The sequence below is a fragment of the Erithacus rubecula genome, assembly GCF_903797595.1.
Source record: "Erithacus rubecula genome assembly, chromosome: 1".
Taxonomy (NCBI): domain Eukaryota; kingdom Metazoa; phylum Chordata; class Aves; order Passeriformes; family Muscicapidae; genus Erithacus; species Erithacus rubecula.
Window position 1 is genome coordinate 4,932,682 of NC_136658.1, and position 18,108 is coordinate 4,950,789.

Genomic DNA, 18,108 nt, shown 5'->3' on the forward strand with positions numbered 1-18,108 from the left:
CAGATGCTGAAATACCACAAAGAATGATTTAAGATCAATCTGCACAATGATTTGCAAATGCATTAGTCTCATTTCCCTTATTCTGTAGTTTCATATATATGAATATATGTAAAAAAACCTGCATAGAATTTCTACTGTTATTGCACAAGAGATTGTATTTGAAGAGTCATCGTGCTTCAATGCAAATAGAGAATTAACATATCTGTAAAAAAAAAAAAGGAGGATGTGTGTGACTATGTAAAAAGCCATATTCTTGGAATACATCTATTTAATCTATAAGATGCAGCAATGAGCTCCACAAATTTAATTGTAGTCTGTGAAAAAATATTTATGCTGGTGGTTGAAACTCACTTCTTGATAGTTAAATGCTGAGAGGAGGAGGCATTACTGTGGTGAAGTTGAAGGAAACAATCAACAACTGGCAAAAAAGAGTAGCAAAGCATCTCACTCCAAAAGAGAAGCAAAAGTCAGGAAGGATAGTAGGGAGAGGACCTCAAAGATTCCCATCTGCCCTCAAAAGGGCACATCCAGGAGTGTAAACAACCAAGGAAAAGAAAAAATTGGTCAGGTTTTCACTGATGAGTGGGACACTCATCAACCACATTGCTGAAGAACTAGGGCAGGGTGTGGAGGCTGAAAAAGGTTCTGAAGGTCATAGGAAGGATCAACAGTGGATTTTCACTGTTAAAAAAGCTGTCAATGCCCATAGGGAATAAAAATATAACTGTGTGAAAGTGATAGTTAAGAAAAACTTGATTTGGTGAAATTTGGTTAAATGCTTTGAAAGGAAGGACAGAAAAGTTCCTCCAGATCACAGCAGTCTGTGAAAGGAGTGTGGTTAGGAGGAAAAGCCATGCAAAGGGGATTCATCTGAGGGTGGATAATGCTGAAGACACAGCTTCCTGAGATCACACTTAACAAGATGTGTGAAAAGAAATCTAAATAAGTAGATGAATAAAATTGTTTGGAAAAGTAGTGAAGTCCTTACAGTTATTTTTATAATCCAAGGAGAAGGGGAAAAGGGAGTAAAACTGCTGCCAACTGTAGTTAAGTGGGCAATATCAAAGTATTTACTTTTACATGCCTAGAAGTATAGTCAGGAGTCAACAGATATGGTGTTCACACCAAGCAAGTGTTTATTGCAGGTGTTGTTAGAACAAGAAACTGAATATCATCATCAATTACATCAACTACATTGAGGTGGAAGAGCAGCAGTGATCATTACTCGACAGGAGCAATCATGCTGGAAATGGGCTATACAGAAATGATAGAATAATGATTTTAAAGATGTTGGAGGAGTAGAAACACATTTCAAAGATGTGAAGAAAAAAAAGTGGTAATGTGGATAACGTAGATTAGTTTCCATCAGAATTATTCCAGGAAAAGATGTCAAAGGAGGCCCCCCTGGGATAGACTGGGGAGTTGAATTTGGATGCAAATAAAGAACTACTGAACACTTCTAGAGAATGAAATACTCCTGAGACTCATGTCACAGGAAATTTTCTTAGTCATCCAGACTGAAAACCATTAGCAATCATACACCACAGGAGTGACAATAGATCTATTTTACTCCACAGTCAATGAACCAGGGCCTGATATGACTTAAAATTTTGTTTTTGAGATTAACATTAAAAACTTAGAGGAGATAGCTGTAGAAACAACCCTTGAGCGAGCAAGTGAGGTTGATTTAGTTGATGTGACCTGGAACATGGAGATGTTTAAAAAGGGAAAATCATGCATAACTAGGGGGAACTAAGTGGTAAAGAACAGACCAAAAAAGCTCAAGATTTCATTTTAAATGAAACTGGAAATTTCTTTATGTTAAAAATGTAGAGATGTTAGAGATTTCTCTTCTAAACCAATGGAAACATCAACCCAGCCAGCTCTGAAAATAAAGGTTGATTCTATTGAAATGGACTTTAGGAATACAGGGAAATCCTGCAAGGATGGGGAAAGATAATTGTCCTGTAAAAAGGCCTATCCTAAGAATCAAGAAGCTCAGGGAATTGCCAACAGATGTGCAATTGCACAGCTGGCCTTCAAATACCTTTAATTGCTAAGCAGAGGGCCTTGCTAGGATTGGGCAAGAAAAGCCGTGGTGGGAGCAGCCCAGAGCTCTCATTACATCCTTGTACTTTGGAAGAGCCAGAGGATCCTGTGGGATTGGGGTTTGGAGTCCTGCACAGCCTCTTTAAGGTAGGAAAAGGGTGTGAGGGGTAAGAACTGCTACAGAGAAACATTTGGAGTTTTTTTCTGCGATGAGCAGAGCATTTTGGTCTTAGTTTGCTTTTGGTGCCTGGCAAGGTGAGCTGGGCCAGGACTCTGTGTTAGTCCAGACACTCCTGTGATATGAGGCAGGAGGGGGTCAGTCTGAGCAGTGAAAAGCCTTGAGAAGTGATACAAAGTCTTTTATTGCAAAGTGTTAGGAAATTTTAATTATCAGTCTCATTATTAATTTGATGTGTGATGGCCTCACATGAGAGGATTCAGCAGCTGTTTGGGCAGAGATGGAAATGAATCTGTGCTGATGCAAGGTAGATATTCAATATGGTTTTTGTGTCCATTCTTTGGGAGTGTGGGGGGGATAAATAGACACACCTGCCTAAGGAGAATGCACTCCTTCTCAGAAAACTGCTGGATATGGTAAGAGCTTGACACCTGCTTGATGTTTGGAAGTTCACACCCTCAGGGTACCAAGTGGCAGCCTGAGGAGCCATCTTAGTGTGATGTTGAATAGACAGAGTGAAAATTTGATTGTGGCTTTCCACAGAAACCTGCTTAACATTTTTCCTACTGCCTTCATGCAGAATTTTCTCATGTGAAATAATTTTTCACTTTTTACCATCTCTGAAAACACCAGCTGACTAGAGCCTTTCTTGTTTTCACAGATTACTCACAGAGTCTCTGATGAAACCATCAAAAACTTGCTTTGTTTTTCCTTAAAATCCCACTTGTTTGAGTCCCAGTTTTGGTGTTTGGCTTACTCTGTGTTCCTGGATTTTAAAATGATTGAAAACCCAGTGGATATGACACCACAGCTGTTAATAGCAAATTAAGCAAATCTCAGTTGTACTATTTTCTGAAATTCAAGCTATGTCTTCAAACAGTAAAGGTTAACAATAAAGAGACTAGCCAAAAATAATGAATTTCTATGTTGTTTCATCAAATCTCTACTCTAGACCCTGCACTTTTCTGTCAAAGGAGCTCTCTTACTTGTTTCCTGTCTTTAACATTCTACAGGCTTTGAAAAAGAACATAATTAAGCCTAAGGAGAGAATCAAATCATGTCATAGTAGGTGAGGAGACTTGGGTTTAATTCTTTGCAGCTGTTTTCTTTCATCATCTTGGGCAATTGTTTCTCCTTTTCTGTCTCTCTAGCATGATTTTTTATCTCTAACTGAGGACACAGAACAAAGAAAACTTCATTGTTTCTCTTGGAGATGCATTATTTTAATTACTATAGAAGACAATGAGGAGCTCAGACAGTAAAGCAAGGGGATTGTGTTAAATACAAGGAGGAAAAATAAATAAAACAACAAAGCCACTCTGAGGCTCCTGGATTGTTTAAATATTTCTATCAGTTTGTTGTGCCCTCTGTAAACATGGGAAGTGAGGACACCAATAACATCTGCACCTTACTGGGTTAGAGATCCAACCTCTGCTGCCAACTCAAAACTTGGTCTCACTTTTATTAATATCTTTGCAACTGTTAATTTCTGATGTTGAAAAAGACTGCAGAAAACACACCCACCAGTGAAGAATGAAATGGCTTTTACTTTTTCTGGTTTTTGGTGGATTTTTTTTTGTTGTTGTTGTTATTAAAATAGAAAATAAGGTACTTATCATTAAGATCCTCTTCTCTTACTTGAGTTTTGTGCCTAGATTGCTACAGCTTGGGCTTATTAACAGCTTTGAAAATGAGATGAGTAGATCAGCAAGGAAATGGTGCATCACATTGATCTCCCATAACTATTAAGGCTGTCCACAAATGGTGCTGGCTGGTACCTTTGGATTTTATGAATTTCAGGCAGAAGTAGCCTGGAATGAAGGAATCCTGCAACATCTAGACAAATCAGCAACCTGACAGGACAAACTGCTGGCTGATATGAATGTCTGGTTTATTGTTAGTTTCTATTTGTAACTTTTAAAAAAATTATTATTATTTTTTTAAATCCCCATGTGCTTGGGGAGCACTCTTTAGCCTTTTTGAACAAGATAATATCTGTATTTCTGTACTTGACAACAAGTCCAGGTGCTTGACTGCTCTTTAGACACACTTGGAAATGTGCAGATGGAAAAACCCATGAATTTGTGGGCAGTAATTCTGCATGTAGAAGCCATTTATCAGATTCTGGCTTCCTTGTGGTCTGTGCAGCCTCTCACCAGTAGGTCACCTGTGAAGAAGTGGGTAGTACTGAAGTAAGAAAAGATCATGGTGATGAGGTTAGGGCAAAGAAATAACCACAGTGTGGGGGATGTAGTGTGAAAGAAGGAAATAGAAATACAGCTCTAAAGACCAGGGAGGAAATGGTAGCATGTGTCAGTCTTCTGCTGCATTAAAAAAGGATTATTTTGAATTTATATTTTGGGTTACTAAGACCTGCTTTATATGTATAGAGAGGCAGATCAGAAAATGCATTGCTGAGGGCAGTGATACTTCTCATTCCATCCCTGGCAACAAAAGCCAGAGTCATCTGAAGTATATTCGTGGTCTGCATTGTTTCCACAGTGTGATGCCAAACAAAGTGCAAGCTGGACTAATTGGTCAGCAGGGGACTTGCTTGTATAAAAAGTCCCTCAAAAGGCTGAGAAGTGACCATACCTTAATGACAGCAGACTGTGTAGCAAGCAGTGTTTGTATTTCAGTGGGGCTAAAGGACACAGGCCTGTCATCTTCCTTGGCTGTGTGTTGCCTTTCTCTGTCTGCAGTGATCTCTGTGTGAGCCAGAATGTCCCCACACTGTCCTGCAGCTGCTGCTGGGACACCAGCTCAGCAGAACAGACACACCTTTGGGAGGCTGCTCCCCTGGGTGCTGGGTTGTGGATTTCACTCATTCTGGTTGTGCTCCAAGCCACACTCAGCAGACTGGATCACCACCAGTCTTCATTTTCCTTGCCAGAGCCTGGGGAAGCTCCAATCCTTATTTGTTTCAGATCAACTTGCTTCATTTTACCTTGAGGCCTTTGACAGGTACCTTGGGATGCAGAGACAGTCACTCACTTTATATTCCTGTGATGCTGGTGACAATATTTGAACTTCCCTGGAACAGCAATGAAACTCCAGGAGATGCATTTAAACAAGGAGACCTCTCATGCCAGAACTTTGGATAACTCATGTTGCAGAAAGAAAAAAAATTGAGATGGGGAATAAAGGAAGGAGTTTACTCCACACTTGCTTATTATATGGTGAACTACTTCAGCTAGAAAGAGTCCCTGTGATATTTTTGCACCAAACAAATGTTGAATATTGTAAAGAGGATTATCTGGCAAAAAATTCTACCCACACACTTCTGGGCAATTGAACAGGAGGATGGGGTTTGCACCACTTTGACCATGATGAATGCTGGGCTGCTGCACGAACATATTTCCAAACAACCTGAAAATGTGAATTCTTTACTAAAATTAGCTTGTCTTGAGGGTATCTGAATATCTGTAATTGCCTCCTCTGTAGCAATATATTCCCCAGCAGAAGGGAATGAGGTGGGATCATACTGCCACTGTGTATTCCCTTGGAAGTGCAGCATAAATAACTGGAACTGGCCTTACAGTTGTGATGAAAGATTTGGATAGATTTTTTTGATCCTTGTTTCTTTTTTTTTTTTTTTTCTCTTCCCCTTAGAATCCAACAGAACTTGGAAAGAAATTTCCAGATCTGGTGAAGTTGTTTTGTGTGGTGTTTTTTTATTTTATTTATTTTATTTTATTTGTTTTTGTTTTTGTTTTCTTTGTTTTGTGTCTGTATGACAGTGAGGAAAGCATATGGGACAGAAAAAAGATGTTGACGGAAGCACAGGAGTCAGAAATTGTCATGATTTTTCTTTCTCCTTTGCAAAGCAGCTCAAGTACTTCTGTGGCTTTGTGCTGCCTATATTTTAAAAAAGAAGAAAAAGAAAATTCAAGCTGTGAGTGAATTGCATATACAATTCTAGATTCACTTTTCCAGAAATGTGAATGGAATTGGACAGCTGACAGGAACCAGCTGAAGCACTTGGGTATAAATCAATGGTTAAGCAATGCAAGAGAGACAACTTCTTAACATGAAAAATGCTAAGGGAATTAGAAAGAACCCTTTCAGTTAATGAGTTCTCCTCTTGCTCAGAAAAAATCCTGCCATCATGAATTCCTTACATTTGGTAGTTTCTAACTCTGAAAAGAATTGTTTGTGACACTTTAGGTCCATGTTCATGTTCAAATATTTGTGTGGCCTGGATGTGTTTCTTTGTGTACATGTTCTGGTCTCAGCTGAGACTTTAAAGCTCCTCTCCTCAGTACCCAGAGTATGCATTGATGTACTGCTGCCCAGTATTCCACCAAATTCAGATGTGCTGTTGATAGAATTTCACAGAAAATGTATGAAGTCAGTAAGACTTCAGTTATTCACACTTCAGCATGATTTTTCTTTCCTTAGAATGGAATTTCAGTCATTGATCACTTTGTAACTCCAGAGCATAATTCTTCATTGCCCTGTGCTTTGTTTTGTCCTTGTGCAGTATGAGAGGGGCTGCAGATTTTGGAAATAAAGGTTTTGGCCACTTTACACAGTACTGTGCAATATCAAAAAGTGGTAAAGAGCAACTGTGAACAAAACCTCTAGTCTAGTAACCACAAACAAGTTCAATTCAAAAATAGTTATAATTAATGTCATAACTTTAAATAGAGAGGTAAGTGGCTATTTCTGTAATGATTGGTATTGTTCATGAGTACTTAGAATTAAATCCTGACAGGCTAGTTACCTTCTGAGAGGCTGGAAATGAAAGGGGACTTTCCCAGGGTTTGTTTGTTTTGAAATGTAAATTTCACAGAGGCGTGTCCATCTCTTTCAGTGGTTGAACCCATTGTCAGTTCCAAAACCCGAACAGTGATTGGTTTTGCAAGACATAGAGGGATCCTAGCTGCTCCTCGCAGAAAAATTCACTTCATTGGGCTGTCTTTAGTGCCAAACCAGCACACCTGATCTCTAGTGGTTTGTAATTTTCCAACTGCATAGGTGTTTCTGCACATCATTTCAAATGACAGTTTTTTCTGACCTTTGCTTGGGAGGTTGTACACACACTGCTGAACTCCCCAACTTTAATTGGAATGCCCTGGAGTCTCATTCAGCTCACAAAATGTTACTTACTACCTCAATAAGCAGCAGCCATGAGAGGGGGGAAATGTCAGGTTCTCTTTGTGGGAAACCTCCGTTTCCTCTGGCACTGGCTTGTGCCAGGAGCCTCCTGCTATGGGAGTGTTAACCCAGAGGAAAACTGTGTTGCAGCTCCCTTGTTCACCAACCAGCCTTCACCCTCTGCTCACTGCCTCCTCTCGGGTTTTTGTCCCAGTAATGGTTCCTTATGTAAATCAACTTTTCACTGAAATGTTCCTTCCTTTAGACACTGGGGTGCATCAGGCACAGCAGCGCTGGCCACTCGAGGGAGGCGATTGCTCTGCTCTGGTGTGGCCTTACCTCGAGTCTCAAGGGCATTTTTGTGTTTCTTGATACAAAAAAGACATGAAGCCATTGGAGAGTGTCTAAATGAGGCCATGAGGATGGTGAAGGGACTGGAGGGGAAGCCTTATGAGTGGCTGGGGTCACTTGTTCTGTTCAGCCTGGAAAAGAGGAGATTTAGGGGAGAGCTCACTGTGGCCTTCAGCACCCTCATGAGGGGAATCGGAGGGGCTGACACAGCTCCCTTTTCTCTGCATCCATCCCTGAGGGAATGGCATGGAGCTGTGCCGAGGAGGAGAAAGTGCCCGGGATGTTAGGCAAAGGCTCTTCACCCAGAGGGTGGCTGTGCACTGCAACAGCCTCCACAGGGAACTGGCTGCAGATCCAGGCCTGCCAGAGTTCAAGAAGCTCTTGGGCACATGATGTGATTGCTGTGCACGGCCAGAGGTTGGACTCGATCTTGTGGTTCCTTTACAACTCGAGGTATTTTATCCTTCTCGGATAAACCCTACCGAACGGGGGTGCAGGTAGACACAGGGGTTCTGAGTATCTTACTGGCAAAGGGGGGATCCATGCTGCTGGTTTCCCCGCTCGCCGGCATGCCTGCTCCCAATGCTGAGGACACGGGGAGGGGGCCAGCCGAGTTCACCGCCATCACGAAGGTGTGTGTGGGGACGGCAGCCGGGCTGTGCCCGGGCCCCGGGAGCTGGGCCGGGGCCGCTGCCGGCTCGGGTGCCGCTAGAGGGACCCGCCCGCCCGGGAAAGGCTCCGGCGCATCCCCGGCCCCGCAGCGCCTCCCGGGCCGGCCACGGCGGGAGCGGCCCCGGATCGCCTCCCGTTCCCGCTGTTCCCACTCGCGTTTCTTCCCTCGGAGGTGTCCGGGGGCTGAGGCAAAGCTGCTCTGTGCAGTGAGAATCGGCTCACAGCGAGAGCTGCTCCTTCCTCCTTCTCCCCTTTCCTCCGCGCTGTTTCCCTGATTGCACCTCAGTCAATAACCCCTCGCTCCTCTTTGGTCTTCTTTGTACAGCTGAGGATGAGAGAAGGCAAAGCGTTATCATTTACAGCCTTCCTCCTTTCCCTGAAGGGTATTTAAATGAGAGCTCTTTAGCCCAACTATACAAAACAAGTCAAACGTGGTACTGAAATAACTTTTTCCTTTCCCTCACAGTGTGCAGTGTGTTGTGGGTGAGAAGAGGGCGTGAAGTGGGGTGAATAGAAAGGATGGTTCAGAGGAGTGTCACTTGATTTATTTTCTCTTAAATGTAGACTGCTTCCTTCTATTTCTGGCTTTATGCCCTATTTGCAGGTTTAGAGCTCCGAGGGTGTTTTCAGTTGCTTTTTGTTATTCCTCTCCAGTCAAGTGAAAGAGAGGAGTGCTGGAGTAAATTGTTACGGAGAGCTTTAACACCGTGTTCGGCGAGCTAGAGACACAGGCGAGGGCCAGGCTGGCAGGGACTGGGGAGGATTGGCATACACTGGGGTATTTAACCAAGAAAAGTGGGAAACGTGGCAGTGGTTTGACTGTGTAAGTTGTACTTCTGAAATACAGTGCAAGCTGAACATCTACCCCTGCCAGTCAAAAGCAAGGGACAAAGTCTCCATTCAGCTCTCCAGGTACTTGAGGTTGCTTTTGAGAAGGTGGGAGGGCATTGGAATACAAATAAAATTTTATTATATCCTTTGTTACTGCTATTTTTTTTTTTTTAATTCTCTGCTGTTTGTGTCTCTCAAGATCTCAGTACTTGCAGTTCCCCACGCTCACTGGCTGAGCACGGCTGGTGCTGACCAGAGTTGTCACAGCAGTCTAGGAGAAGGATTTTGGAGAAGTCTTGGAAGGCTGTGCAGTGCTGCACTGACCCTGAGTGGGATGGAGGTGACAAAACCATCTCCTCTCCCACTCTCAGCTCCAGGAGGTGCCAGGCAGCTCCAAAGTGAACTGGCACTTCTGTTAGCCGGATCTGAGCTGTGATGGGTTCAGGCAAGTTTATTTCAAGGCTGCCAGGCCCTATAAGGAGAAAACTGCTCAGTCTTTCTCTCTCCCTGTTCTCCTCCTCCTTCCCCTTTCCTGATTTGCTTTGCTTCACAGCTCCCATTTTCATCCCTCAGACAGTAGCATGTGATTCCTTGTGTGGTTAACAAAAGCATTCCTGTTCTCCCTTCCCCACCTTTCCCCTCCTTTCCCCTCCTGTCCTCCACCCCAGGACCTCAGGATAAGGTGCTGTCTGCCTTCTTCCCTTAACTTTTGTTTTTTTAACTATAAAAATGAGATAAGACTTACCTGAGATAATTAATTAGTATTGCTTCCACACTTTGAAAAACAGAAGACATACTTGTCAAAATGCTGGAGACCATAGATGAAAGAGGTTTGAAACAGTCCAATAGTAACACATATTTATGTGTGTGAAAAAAGAAATCCTTCTTAGCTGTTATGAATGTGTTGTGCTTGAGGAACTGGTTTTGGGTGTTTGGCTGTTAAAGTAGATGTGGAAGACAAATCCCCCCCCTGAAAACACTTAGCTTGAACTTTTATCTTAAATTCCAGTATTTTTGCATTTATTTAAGCTGATGGATCACCTCAAGCTTCAGAGGTGAACTTTTTGATGACAGAGAATGCAAGCCCAGAGGTGTTGAGGTAATTCAACAGTGTTTGGCAGTGACTGGCATTCTCCTTGAAGGGATCTCTTTTTGTGTCTGGCTGGGGAGCAGTGCTGCTCTGTGTTGAGCCCACCTGGCCATGGCTCAGTTCAGGCTGCCTCCAAAGTAGAGGATGAACATGAAAGATTATTTTTTGCTGTGGATGCAGGCACAGCTTTGCTGCTGTTGGTTAGTGGTGTGTTTTTGGGATAACTACCTTCCAGATATACTACCAGACTAGAAACAGCTGGAGTGCAAACTGGCTGATTCCTTATTTCATGGCTGTGGAGTGTTTCATGCAGCTTTGTACTGTGGAAGATGGGAATCCAAGCTTAGCCAAGAGTGAGTTGCTTAGCAGACGCTTGCTGTCATACAAATTAACCACAGCTTTTGCATCTTGGAGTACTGCCAGCACAGAACCAGCTATTGCATTAAATGTCTACCACCAGTCATGATCTAAACTGAAAGTGAGAAGATTAATCGTTCTTCTAGCATAGCAGTTAGCCCTTTTTGTGGTGTTAAACACGTTTTTTATCTTTAAACCCAAGCCATGAAATACAGCTCTGAGTTTCAGATAAATGGGTGTACATGAAAAAAGGAAAAGTCTTAATTTAGTGAGGGGAAAACATCACCCATGTATAGGAGGTGTCTTGCTTTAAAGTGGGAAAAGAGGCTAATTTTTATTAGTGCTGTGGTGCATAGCAATGAATACCTTCAAAACGATATATATTCAGTCCTAAAATTATTTTAAATATAATAGTATTATACTATAAACAAGAGTAGATACAATTGGTTTGAGCTATTAGTGGATAAAAAGCAATAGCATTCAATATGCAGCATCTTTGACTTCACCCTGCCCCAACTAGGATTTTAAATTCATAATTGTACTAATGTACTTTGACTAATGAAACACAGTGCTTTTTCCTTGCCTGAAAATATTCCTTTCTGAAATTTTCCTGAGTTGCAGAGTTCTTACTTAAGAAGTAACTCACTTGAATGTGAAGTAAACAACTGAAATTTATGAAACTCATACTTTAATAAGTTAGGATAGAAAGTGAGGATATAAAGTTGTTTTCAGTCACTGGTTTCCATTATGTGTGGGCACCAGAAGGTCTGTTTTGAATTTGGCTGGTAACCTTGGCTGTTCACAGCCCTTGCTGCTGACTTCTGTTTGTTCTGTTCTCTGTAATCTTTCCTCTTAGCCAAGATCAGTATCATCAAAGATTCAATTTTTTTGAGTTACTTTATGATGGCTAGAAACACTAAATCAAAAAGCCATTTCTGTTTCTTTTAGAGGTTTAGCTTTCCTGGTTGAGGAGCAAAAACAAAACTTGGTTTAATAAATTTTAGGATTTCACGGGGGAAGGAGATATCAACATCTTGTTGGCAATTTTTAGCAGTTCTGCTATTGGTAGTACTTTCCCTGTAGTAGGACTGACACAAGTATTAGGATTCTTCTGAATCTTTACAGAGTTGCTGCAAGGGTTTCCTCTCACTTTATTTCCTGTCACTTTCTTGCAGGATTTACTCTTTGGTTTGCAGAGTTCCAAAAAGCCCCCCTTTTTAAAATTTTATTTTTATTTTTGCAGCAGCTACAGCAGTGATTTTCTGTTTCTCTTCTGCAAGGGGAATCTGACATGCAAAGGTCGAGTAGTAATGTGTACTTGCCTAGAATTAATGTGCTGAGTTTGTAACTGCTGGAGAAAATAATTTGGCACGGAGCTGTTCCCGTGCACCTCCCCAGCACCGAGAACAATCAGGCACCAGCTGAAGACAGCGACTGCCAAAAGCACATTTGGATGAGGTGGGTGTTTCTGGGTGGTACAGTCATGTGCTAACAAGTGACTGCATCACTAGAACAAATGCAGTTTTGAGTCCCCGAGCTCTTTGTAAGGGACATGCCATCCTCAGGAGGAAAGGACTCCAATAAAGCATCTGGCAGGGAGGAAAGGCAAAAGAATGGGTACAATATAACGAGGTGTATCTAACTGCTTGTTGTTAGCAAAAAACCATCTACCTGAGCTGGATATCGTGTTCACAGCTGCTTTAGGAACCATTCTCTGTGAAAGCTGAAGTGGGTCAGCTACTCCAAATCCAGTTCTCTGGGTGTTGGTAGAAACCTAAACTGATGCACGGGCAGCAAACAGCGATGGGGAGGGCAGCTGCAGCAGGGATAGGGACTCAGGAAGCTTTGTGCAAGCTCTGGAGGATGTGTAAACCCTTTCTCTGAAATACACACAGAGTCTTCTTACAGAGGTGGGAAACCAGACACTTTTTTTTCTTTTTCTCTTTGCTGAGATTGAACTCTCACAGGGCACAGAGCTACTTGCAAAAAAATCTTGGCTCCAGTGCATAAAATCTTAGTGAGATGCTAAGGTCCAGTGAAGCCTGTGTGCTTCATGGGGAGGGAAAACAGCATCCTGCAGACATCCTTAACCTCTATCCATTTTGAAAGGGGAATACTTGTTTTTATTCTGGACACATCACATGCATGGGTAGATGCTAGAGATGAAATTATAATGTGTGGTGCTGTGTGGGGAAGTGTTTGGCACAGTGGGTTCTGTAAGGGAACGAGTGATGAGTCGCAGTCAGACACCAAGAAATGATGGTCCACAAGCTGCAAGTGCTTTTAATGGAATAACTGCCCACTTGTTTGATCAGATTTCTTGTAGTTGCCTCTCCCATCGCTGTGTTGAAAGGTGAGAAGATACAGCTCAGTGAAAATGATACAAAAAGAAACAACCCCTGGATCTTGAGAAATGTTTAGCAGCTTAATTAGTTTCAGAGTATAATACTGTTAATAGTCCATAAATGACAGATATTTTCTGTTTATCTACATGTGGTTCCTTCTTTAAGATTCACCCATTATTATTTAAATGAATATTTTAAGTATCTTTTCTCTTGAAAAGCAGCCCCTATTTTTCCTTTCAATTTGATTTCCCAAGATATTGTCAAACATCTTACGAGTAAGAGGATAAACAATATTGTCTGTACTCCAGCAGCTATAAAGGGACAGGCAGGGGGAGAGAAATGGATTCCCCTGAGACATCCAGGGTTATGACTTGGGAAATGTGGGAAATAGAGGACTTCAAGAGTGGATGATATAGTGGGGTTTTCTGTGCTATCTCCTGCTAATCCTTTTGGAAACTAAATTCCATGGCTCTTTCTGGAGACAGCAGAGCACAGCTGATGCTGAGAGCAATTTTTTCTCTCAGCATAATGCAGCCAGTGCTGAGGTCATGGGGGCTGCAGAGGCTGTGCTCTGACTGCAATGGTAATAAAGTGTGCTGGCTTGCACTGAGCATGAGCCAATTCCACTCTGTCACATCCCAGTATCTTCAAAATTTAGCTGTGCCACTGCTGTGCTAGAGCTCCGTGGTGTGGCAAGTGAGCTTTCCATTAGATTCCTGGCTGTGTTAAAATCAATGGCAAAGAAAATGCACTGTTTCTGGTAATTCTGAATAGCATTTCATTTGGACATCAATGTGAAAGCAGAATACAGTAAGTTGCAAGTGACAGAAACAAATTAGTTCAGTATTTCAAGTTTCAAACCTTGTCATCTTGCAGGAAACCCTTTTCACAGCTGTTGTGTCAGCTGGTAGCCAGTGGGGAAAATACTAAATTATTACAAACTCCAGAGTTTGTAATACAGAGGAGGAGAAGGGCAGAGAAGAACAATAGTGATGATTTTTTTCCCAGTGTTTTTGTTTTTTTTTTTTTTTTTTGTCTAGTGCAAACACTGAAAGTCTCTTGGAAGAACAACTGCAAGGGCCAGTGACACCTTTCCCCAGCTAAAGGTGACCATGATGCTGTCATGTCTCATTTCCTTTGTGGTGTCCCTAGGCTGGTGGCCCAGGTGCCCAGCTGGAGCATCTTTGCAGGGAGATTGCTGCTGCTGGCAGTGGGGTTTCTAGTCCCTGTTCCTGAGGGGCAGCACCAAATGTCTGACAAAAAATTTGAAGTTGGGCTCTTAGTGACACAGCCTGAATCTGTTTGTCCTGAAAAGTGCAAACCCTGAGCTTTGGTGTGGGTCTTAACAATTGAATGGCTTGGCATCTAGAGCATGTCAGTCAAGATTGGCCAAGCTGCCATCTTTCAGGGATTTGTTCATAGAGGTCATCTTTGACTAAATAAGTTAGAGTGGGCTGGAGTTCCTGTAATGCATTTTAACTCTGCTGGGAATGGGGATATGGATGGGTGCTCTGGGGGAAGGAGGGTATAGAGGCTTCTCAGTGAGCATCCCACAGGATCCCCTTCCCAGGTGTGCAGTGCACATTGAGGTCACTCCCTCTTTGCTGCACAAAGTGCTGCACAGCCTTTTCCAGAGACCCACACTACCAGAACTGGTACTTTCTCACTTGATTGGAAAGGAAGCACAGCCCTGGTGCTTGGGGCAGTTGAGAAAAGGCTCAGGGGCATCAGGCTTCTGAGGGTGGAGGGCTGAACATGCTGAGATGGAGCTGTCAGCCCCAGCTCTTCAAACCTCACTAAGCCACTCCCCATCAGCAGTGCTCAGCCCTGGCATGAGCTGTGTCTGGTTTGGTGCTGCAGGTCACAGGCTCTGTGCCTGGCCAGGTATGAGGACATGAAGAAAGGAGTGTTTCCTTGCCTCCTGCTTCTCTCCCTTCTAGTATCTCCACAAGGAGAACCAGCTGCTCTTTATGAGCCTCCCCTTCCCCACAGCAGTGGTGCCTCAGAGCACTGGGCACTCCAGGTACTCAGCTCACTGGAGGTGCCCCAGATGTTTGGCTGTTTCCCTTGGGGATATGCTCACATCTGCTGTGGGTGTGCAGAGGGCTCCCACCACTGGCTTGCTGTGAAACTGGCAACCCATGAAATCCCCTTGCCTACTGCTAGAGTGCTGTGTAACACAGGGAAGCCCATCTATGGGACAAGGCAAGGCTGCAGCTCACTCAGCTGACTGATACAGGATGATGGTAGATATATTTAAAGCTACTGCCCTTGGCTGTGAATGGCTTGGCTCTATGCTGCAGGCCTGTGCCAGACTGTTAAAATTACATTGTCATTCCATGGTGTATTTTCTATCTCATATCAGTCGGGTCTAAAATGTGTGCGTTGTTTTACTTAACATTTCATTGATGACTGAGGGTTACTTTAAAAAAAGTTTTGTTTCTTTGTCTACTTCAAGTGCATATTTCCTTCATATATAAGGTAATACCTTATGCTTCAAGCTAGGCAGCTGTGCAAATCCCAACTGGATCAGAGCCACAGTATGCTAACTGTTTTTCTAGAGCAAAACCAATCCCAGATGATCCATCTCTTTAAAGCTTGGCCAATCAATGCTCCCAATATTACCTATACAAAAAAAGTCATTACAACGTAAATGCCGAGTCTTGGTGCTTTGCCTTAAATTCAACAAATGCCATCTCAGTTATATAAATTTATACAGGTTAAAAAACAATTATTATGTTCTCCTTATATGAACATATGCTCCTAAAGGTATTGCCCACACTGTATGAGCTTCTGGAAGGCTTTCTTGAAATCTTCATTAAAGATTGTGTAGATTAAAGGGTTAATAAGGGAGTTTATATATCCCAGCCATGTTAGGAAGTTAGACATGTCTTCTGATATGTGACATGTTTCACAGGTGTTAACAACTACTTCTTTTACAAAAAACGGGAGCCAGCAGATCACAAATGCCCCCAAGATCAGACCCAGGGTCGTTGCTGCCTTTCGCTCCCTCGTGCTGGAGATTCTCTGTTTTTTCCAGGATTTCTCGTGCTTGGATTCAGACTTGGGGCTTCTCAGGGTGATGTTGATTTTATCAGAGCTCACCAGGGCGTCTGAGGTCTTCTCTGTTGTGCTGGGCATTGAAGCTGATTTGGTGCTTCTTTCACCTGCCTCCAAAAGGACTTGTCCATTCACTCCCTCCTCCCTCACGATCCGGCTGACGCTTCTCCTGTGGAATGTCTTTGCTGCTTTGTAGATCTTGTAGTAAAGGATCAGGATCAAGGCCAGCGGGATGTAGAAGGCGCCAAACGTGGAGTAAATGGTGGAGACAATGTGGTCGTGTTTGATGATGCACTCATCCTCCCTGCTGGTGGTCTGGTGTCTCCAAAACAAAGGTGGCATGGAGATAAAAATGGATATGATCCATACAACTGCTATCATGATGCCAGCATGCTTAGGTGTCCTTTTCCGGGCATATTCCACGGCATCCGTGATTGCTCTGTACCGGTCCAAAGCAATGGCAGAGAGGTGCAAGATGGAGCAAGTGCAGCACGTGATGTCCACGCTCAGCCAAATGTCACACACCACCTGCCCCATGATCCAGGTCTCCTTTACAATGTAGACAATGCTGAAGGGCATCACCAGGATTGCCACAAGGAAGTCAGTCACTGCAAGAGAGCAGATGAGATAGTTGGCGGGGTGGTGGAGCTTTCTTGTCACAATTATTGCAGTCATCACGAGAGAATTGATGGCCGTTGTCATTAGAGCAAGCACAGACAAGGTAATGGAAATGAGAATCTTGGATGTCGCCCATTTGAAAGGTTCTTCTGATGTGCTGTTTTGTTCAGTTGAGTTTATTAAATCCATGTTCCCTTTTAAAGATGATCTTTACCTGTAGCAGTTACCTGTTTGGAAAGTAAAAACATTCAGATAATGCACCCTTGATTTTTGTCATCTTAAAAGACTGCAGGCCTTAGGCTTACAAGAAGTTCAGACTTATAATTAGAAATTATTCAGGCTCCAAACTCCAGCCTGGTTCCTCGAGTGGCTATAAATACCCCTCCAGCTAAAAGCACTTGTTCTGGAATCCTTGTAGAGGAGTCCTGAAACTGGTTAAATGTGAACAACCTCATCCTAAAGTAAGCACTAATAGTACTTTTAGACTTGTGCTGTCTGCTCCACTAAGCAATGTAATGACTGTTGAAAACATTAATCCAGAAGGCATAATGCTTATTTTCCCCATATAAACTCATTTCCCCCCATCACTAAATGACTCATTCCTCGTGTATTAGCTAAGCATGGGATTTTTTTAACTGGGAAAAGAGAAATGTGAAACATTGCCATATGTCTTGGAGTGTGTGCTGGTTTGTGTACACAGCACACAAATGGGAGAAGAAAAAAAATAGCGTGATGAAAGTGTCATTTTACGTCTTCCTCTTACACATGAAATGAAACAGCTTGATCTGTTTTAAAGCTTCAAATGGTTCACTTATTGTCTAATTGAAGTATGGTACATATATTAGAGTCCTGAGAACATCTCTACTTTCCCCTCAAGTTTTGCTGTCCTGTGGTATCTGCCAAAGAAAACTGCAGAAAACTTGGATGCTACTTGTTCTGCTAATGACTCTCTCTATGGAAATAGCCTAACTCCTCCTATGGCTCTGCAGGAAGGAAAATGCAAGGAAATAGTGATTAAATAAACTCTTGATTGTGTTGTGGGAATATGTTCTTATCAGGAATAATTTCTGAGTACCCTGCAGAGTGCAAGTGGAGTTTGAAGCTTTTACTGTGAGTAACAAGCTCTACTCTAAAGGGGATCAGGTGTCATCCTCTAGTGAGTATTGACCTGCAATTTCTCGTGTAAGATCTACTTGATGAACACTTAAGTGAGTTTATCTCTGAAGATTTGAGTGTAGTGAGTGAGTTGCACTTGTGTTACATTGGATACCATGTAGGGAAATGTGTGAAATTAGGGAATAAATTTTCTTTCATAAATTTGGATTCATTAACATTACAAAAGCTTTTTGATATTATGCTGGAGTGGCTGAAAAAAGAATCTCATTTACTGTTTATAACCTTGAACCCAACTCACTCACTTGGTTTGATATTTTAACCCTGGCAGTGCTTGATATGAT

The 18,108-nt window shown here is 42.6% G+C and overlaps 1 protein-coding gene and 1 long non-coding RNA gene across 2 annotated transcripts in view; one reads left to right on the forward strand and one right to left on the reverse strand.

The window, feature by feature from the left end:
* Positions 1-2,110: 2,110 nt before the first annotated feature.
* The window catches only part of LOC306808394, a 55,341-nt gene continuing 39,343 nt past the window's right edge, over positions 2,111-18,108 (forward strand). The window contains exon 1 of the long non-coding RNA XR_013776020.1: positions 2,111-2,196. This is a non-coding gene — a long non-coding RNA (uncharacterized lncRNA). The remainder of the gene's footprint in view (positions 2,197-18,108) is intronic.
* The window catches only part of HTR1F (5-hydroxytryptamine receptor 1F), a 102,577-nt gene continuing 97,354 nt past the window's right edge, over positions 12,886-18,108 (reverse strand). The window contains exon 3 of the mRNA XM_079318279.1: positions 12,886-16,878. Coding sequence (XP_079174405.1) covers positions 15,737-16,840 — 1,104 coding nt within the window. The 5' untranslated portion in view covers positions 16,841-16,878 and the 3' untranslated portion in view covers positions 12,886-15,736. The remainder of the gene's footprint in view (positions 16,879-18,108) is intronic.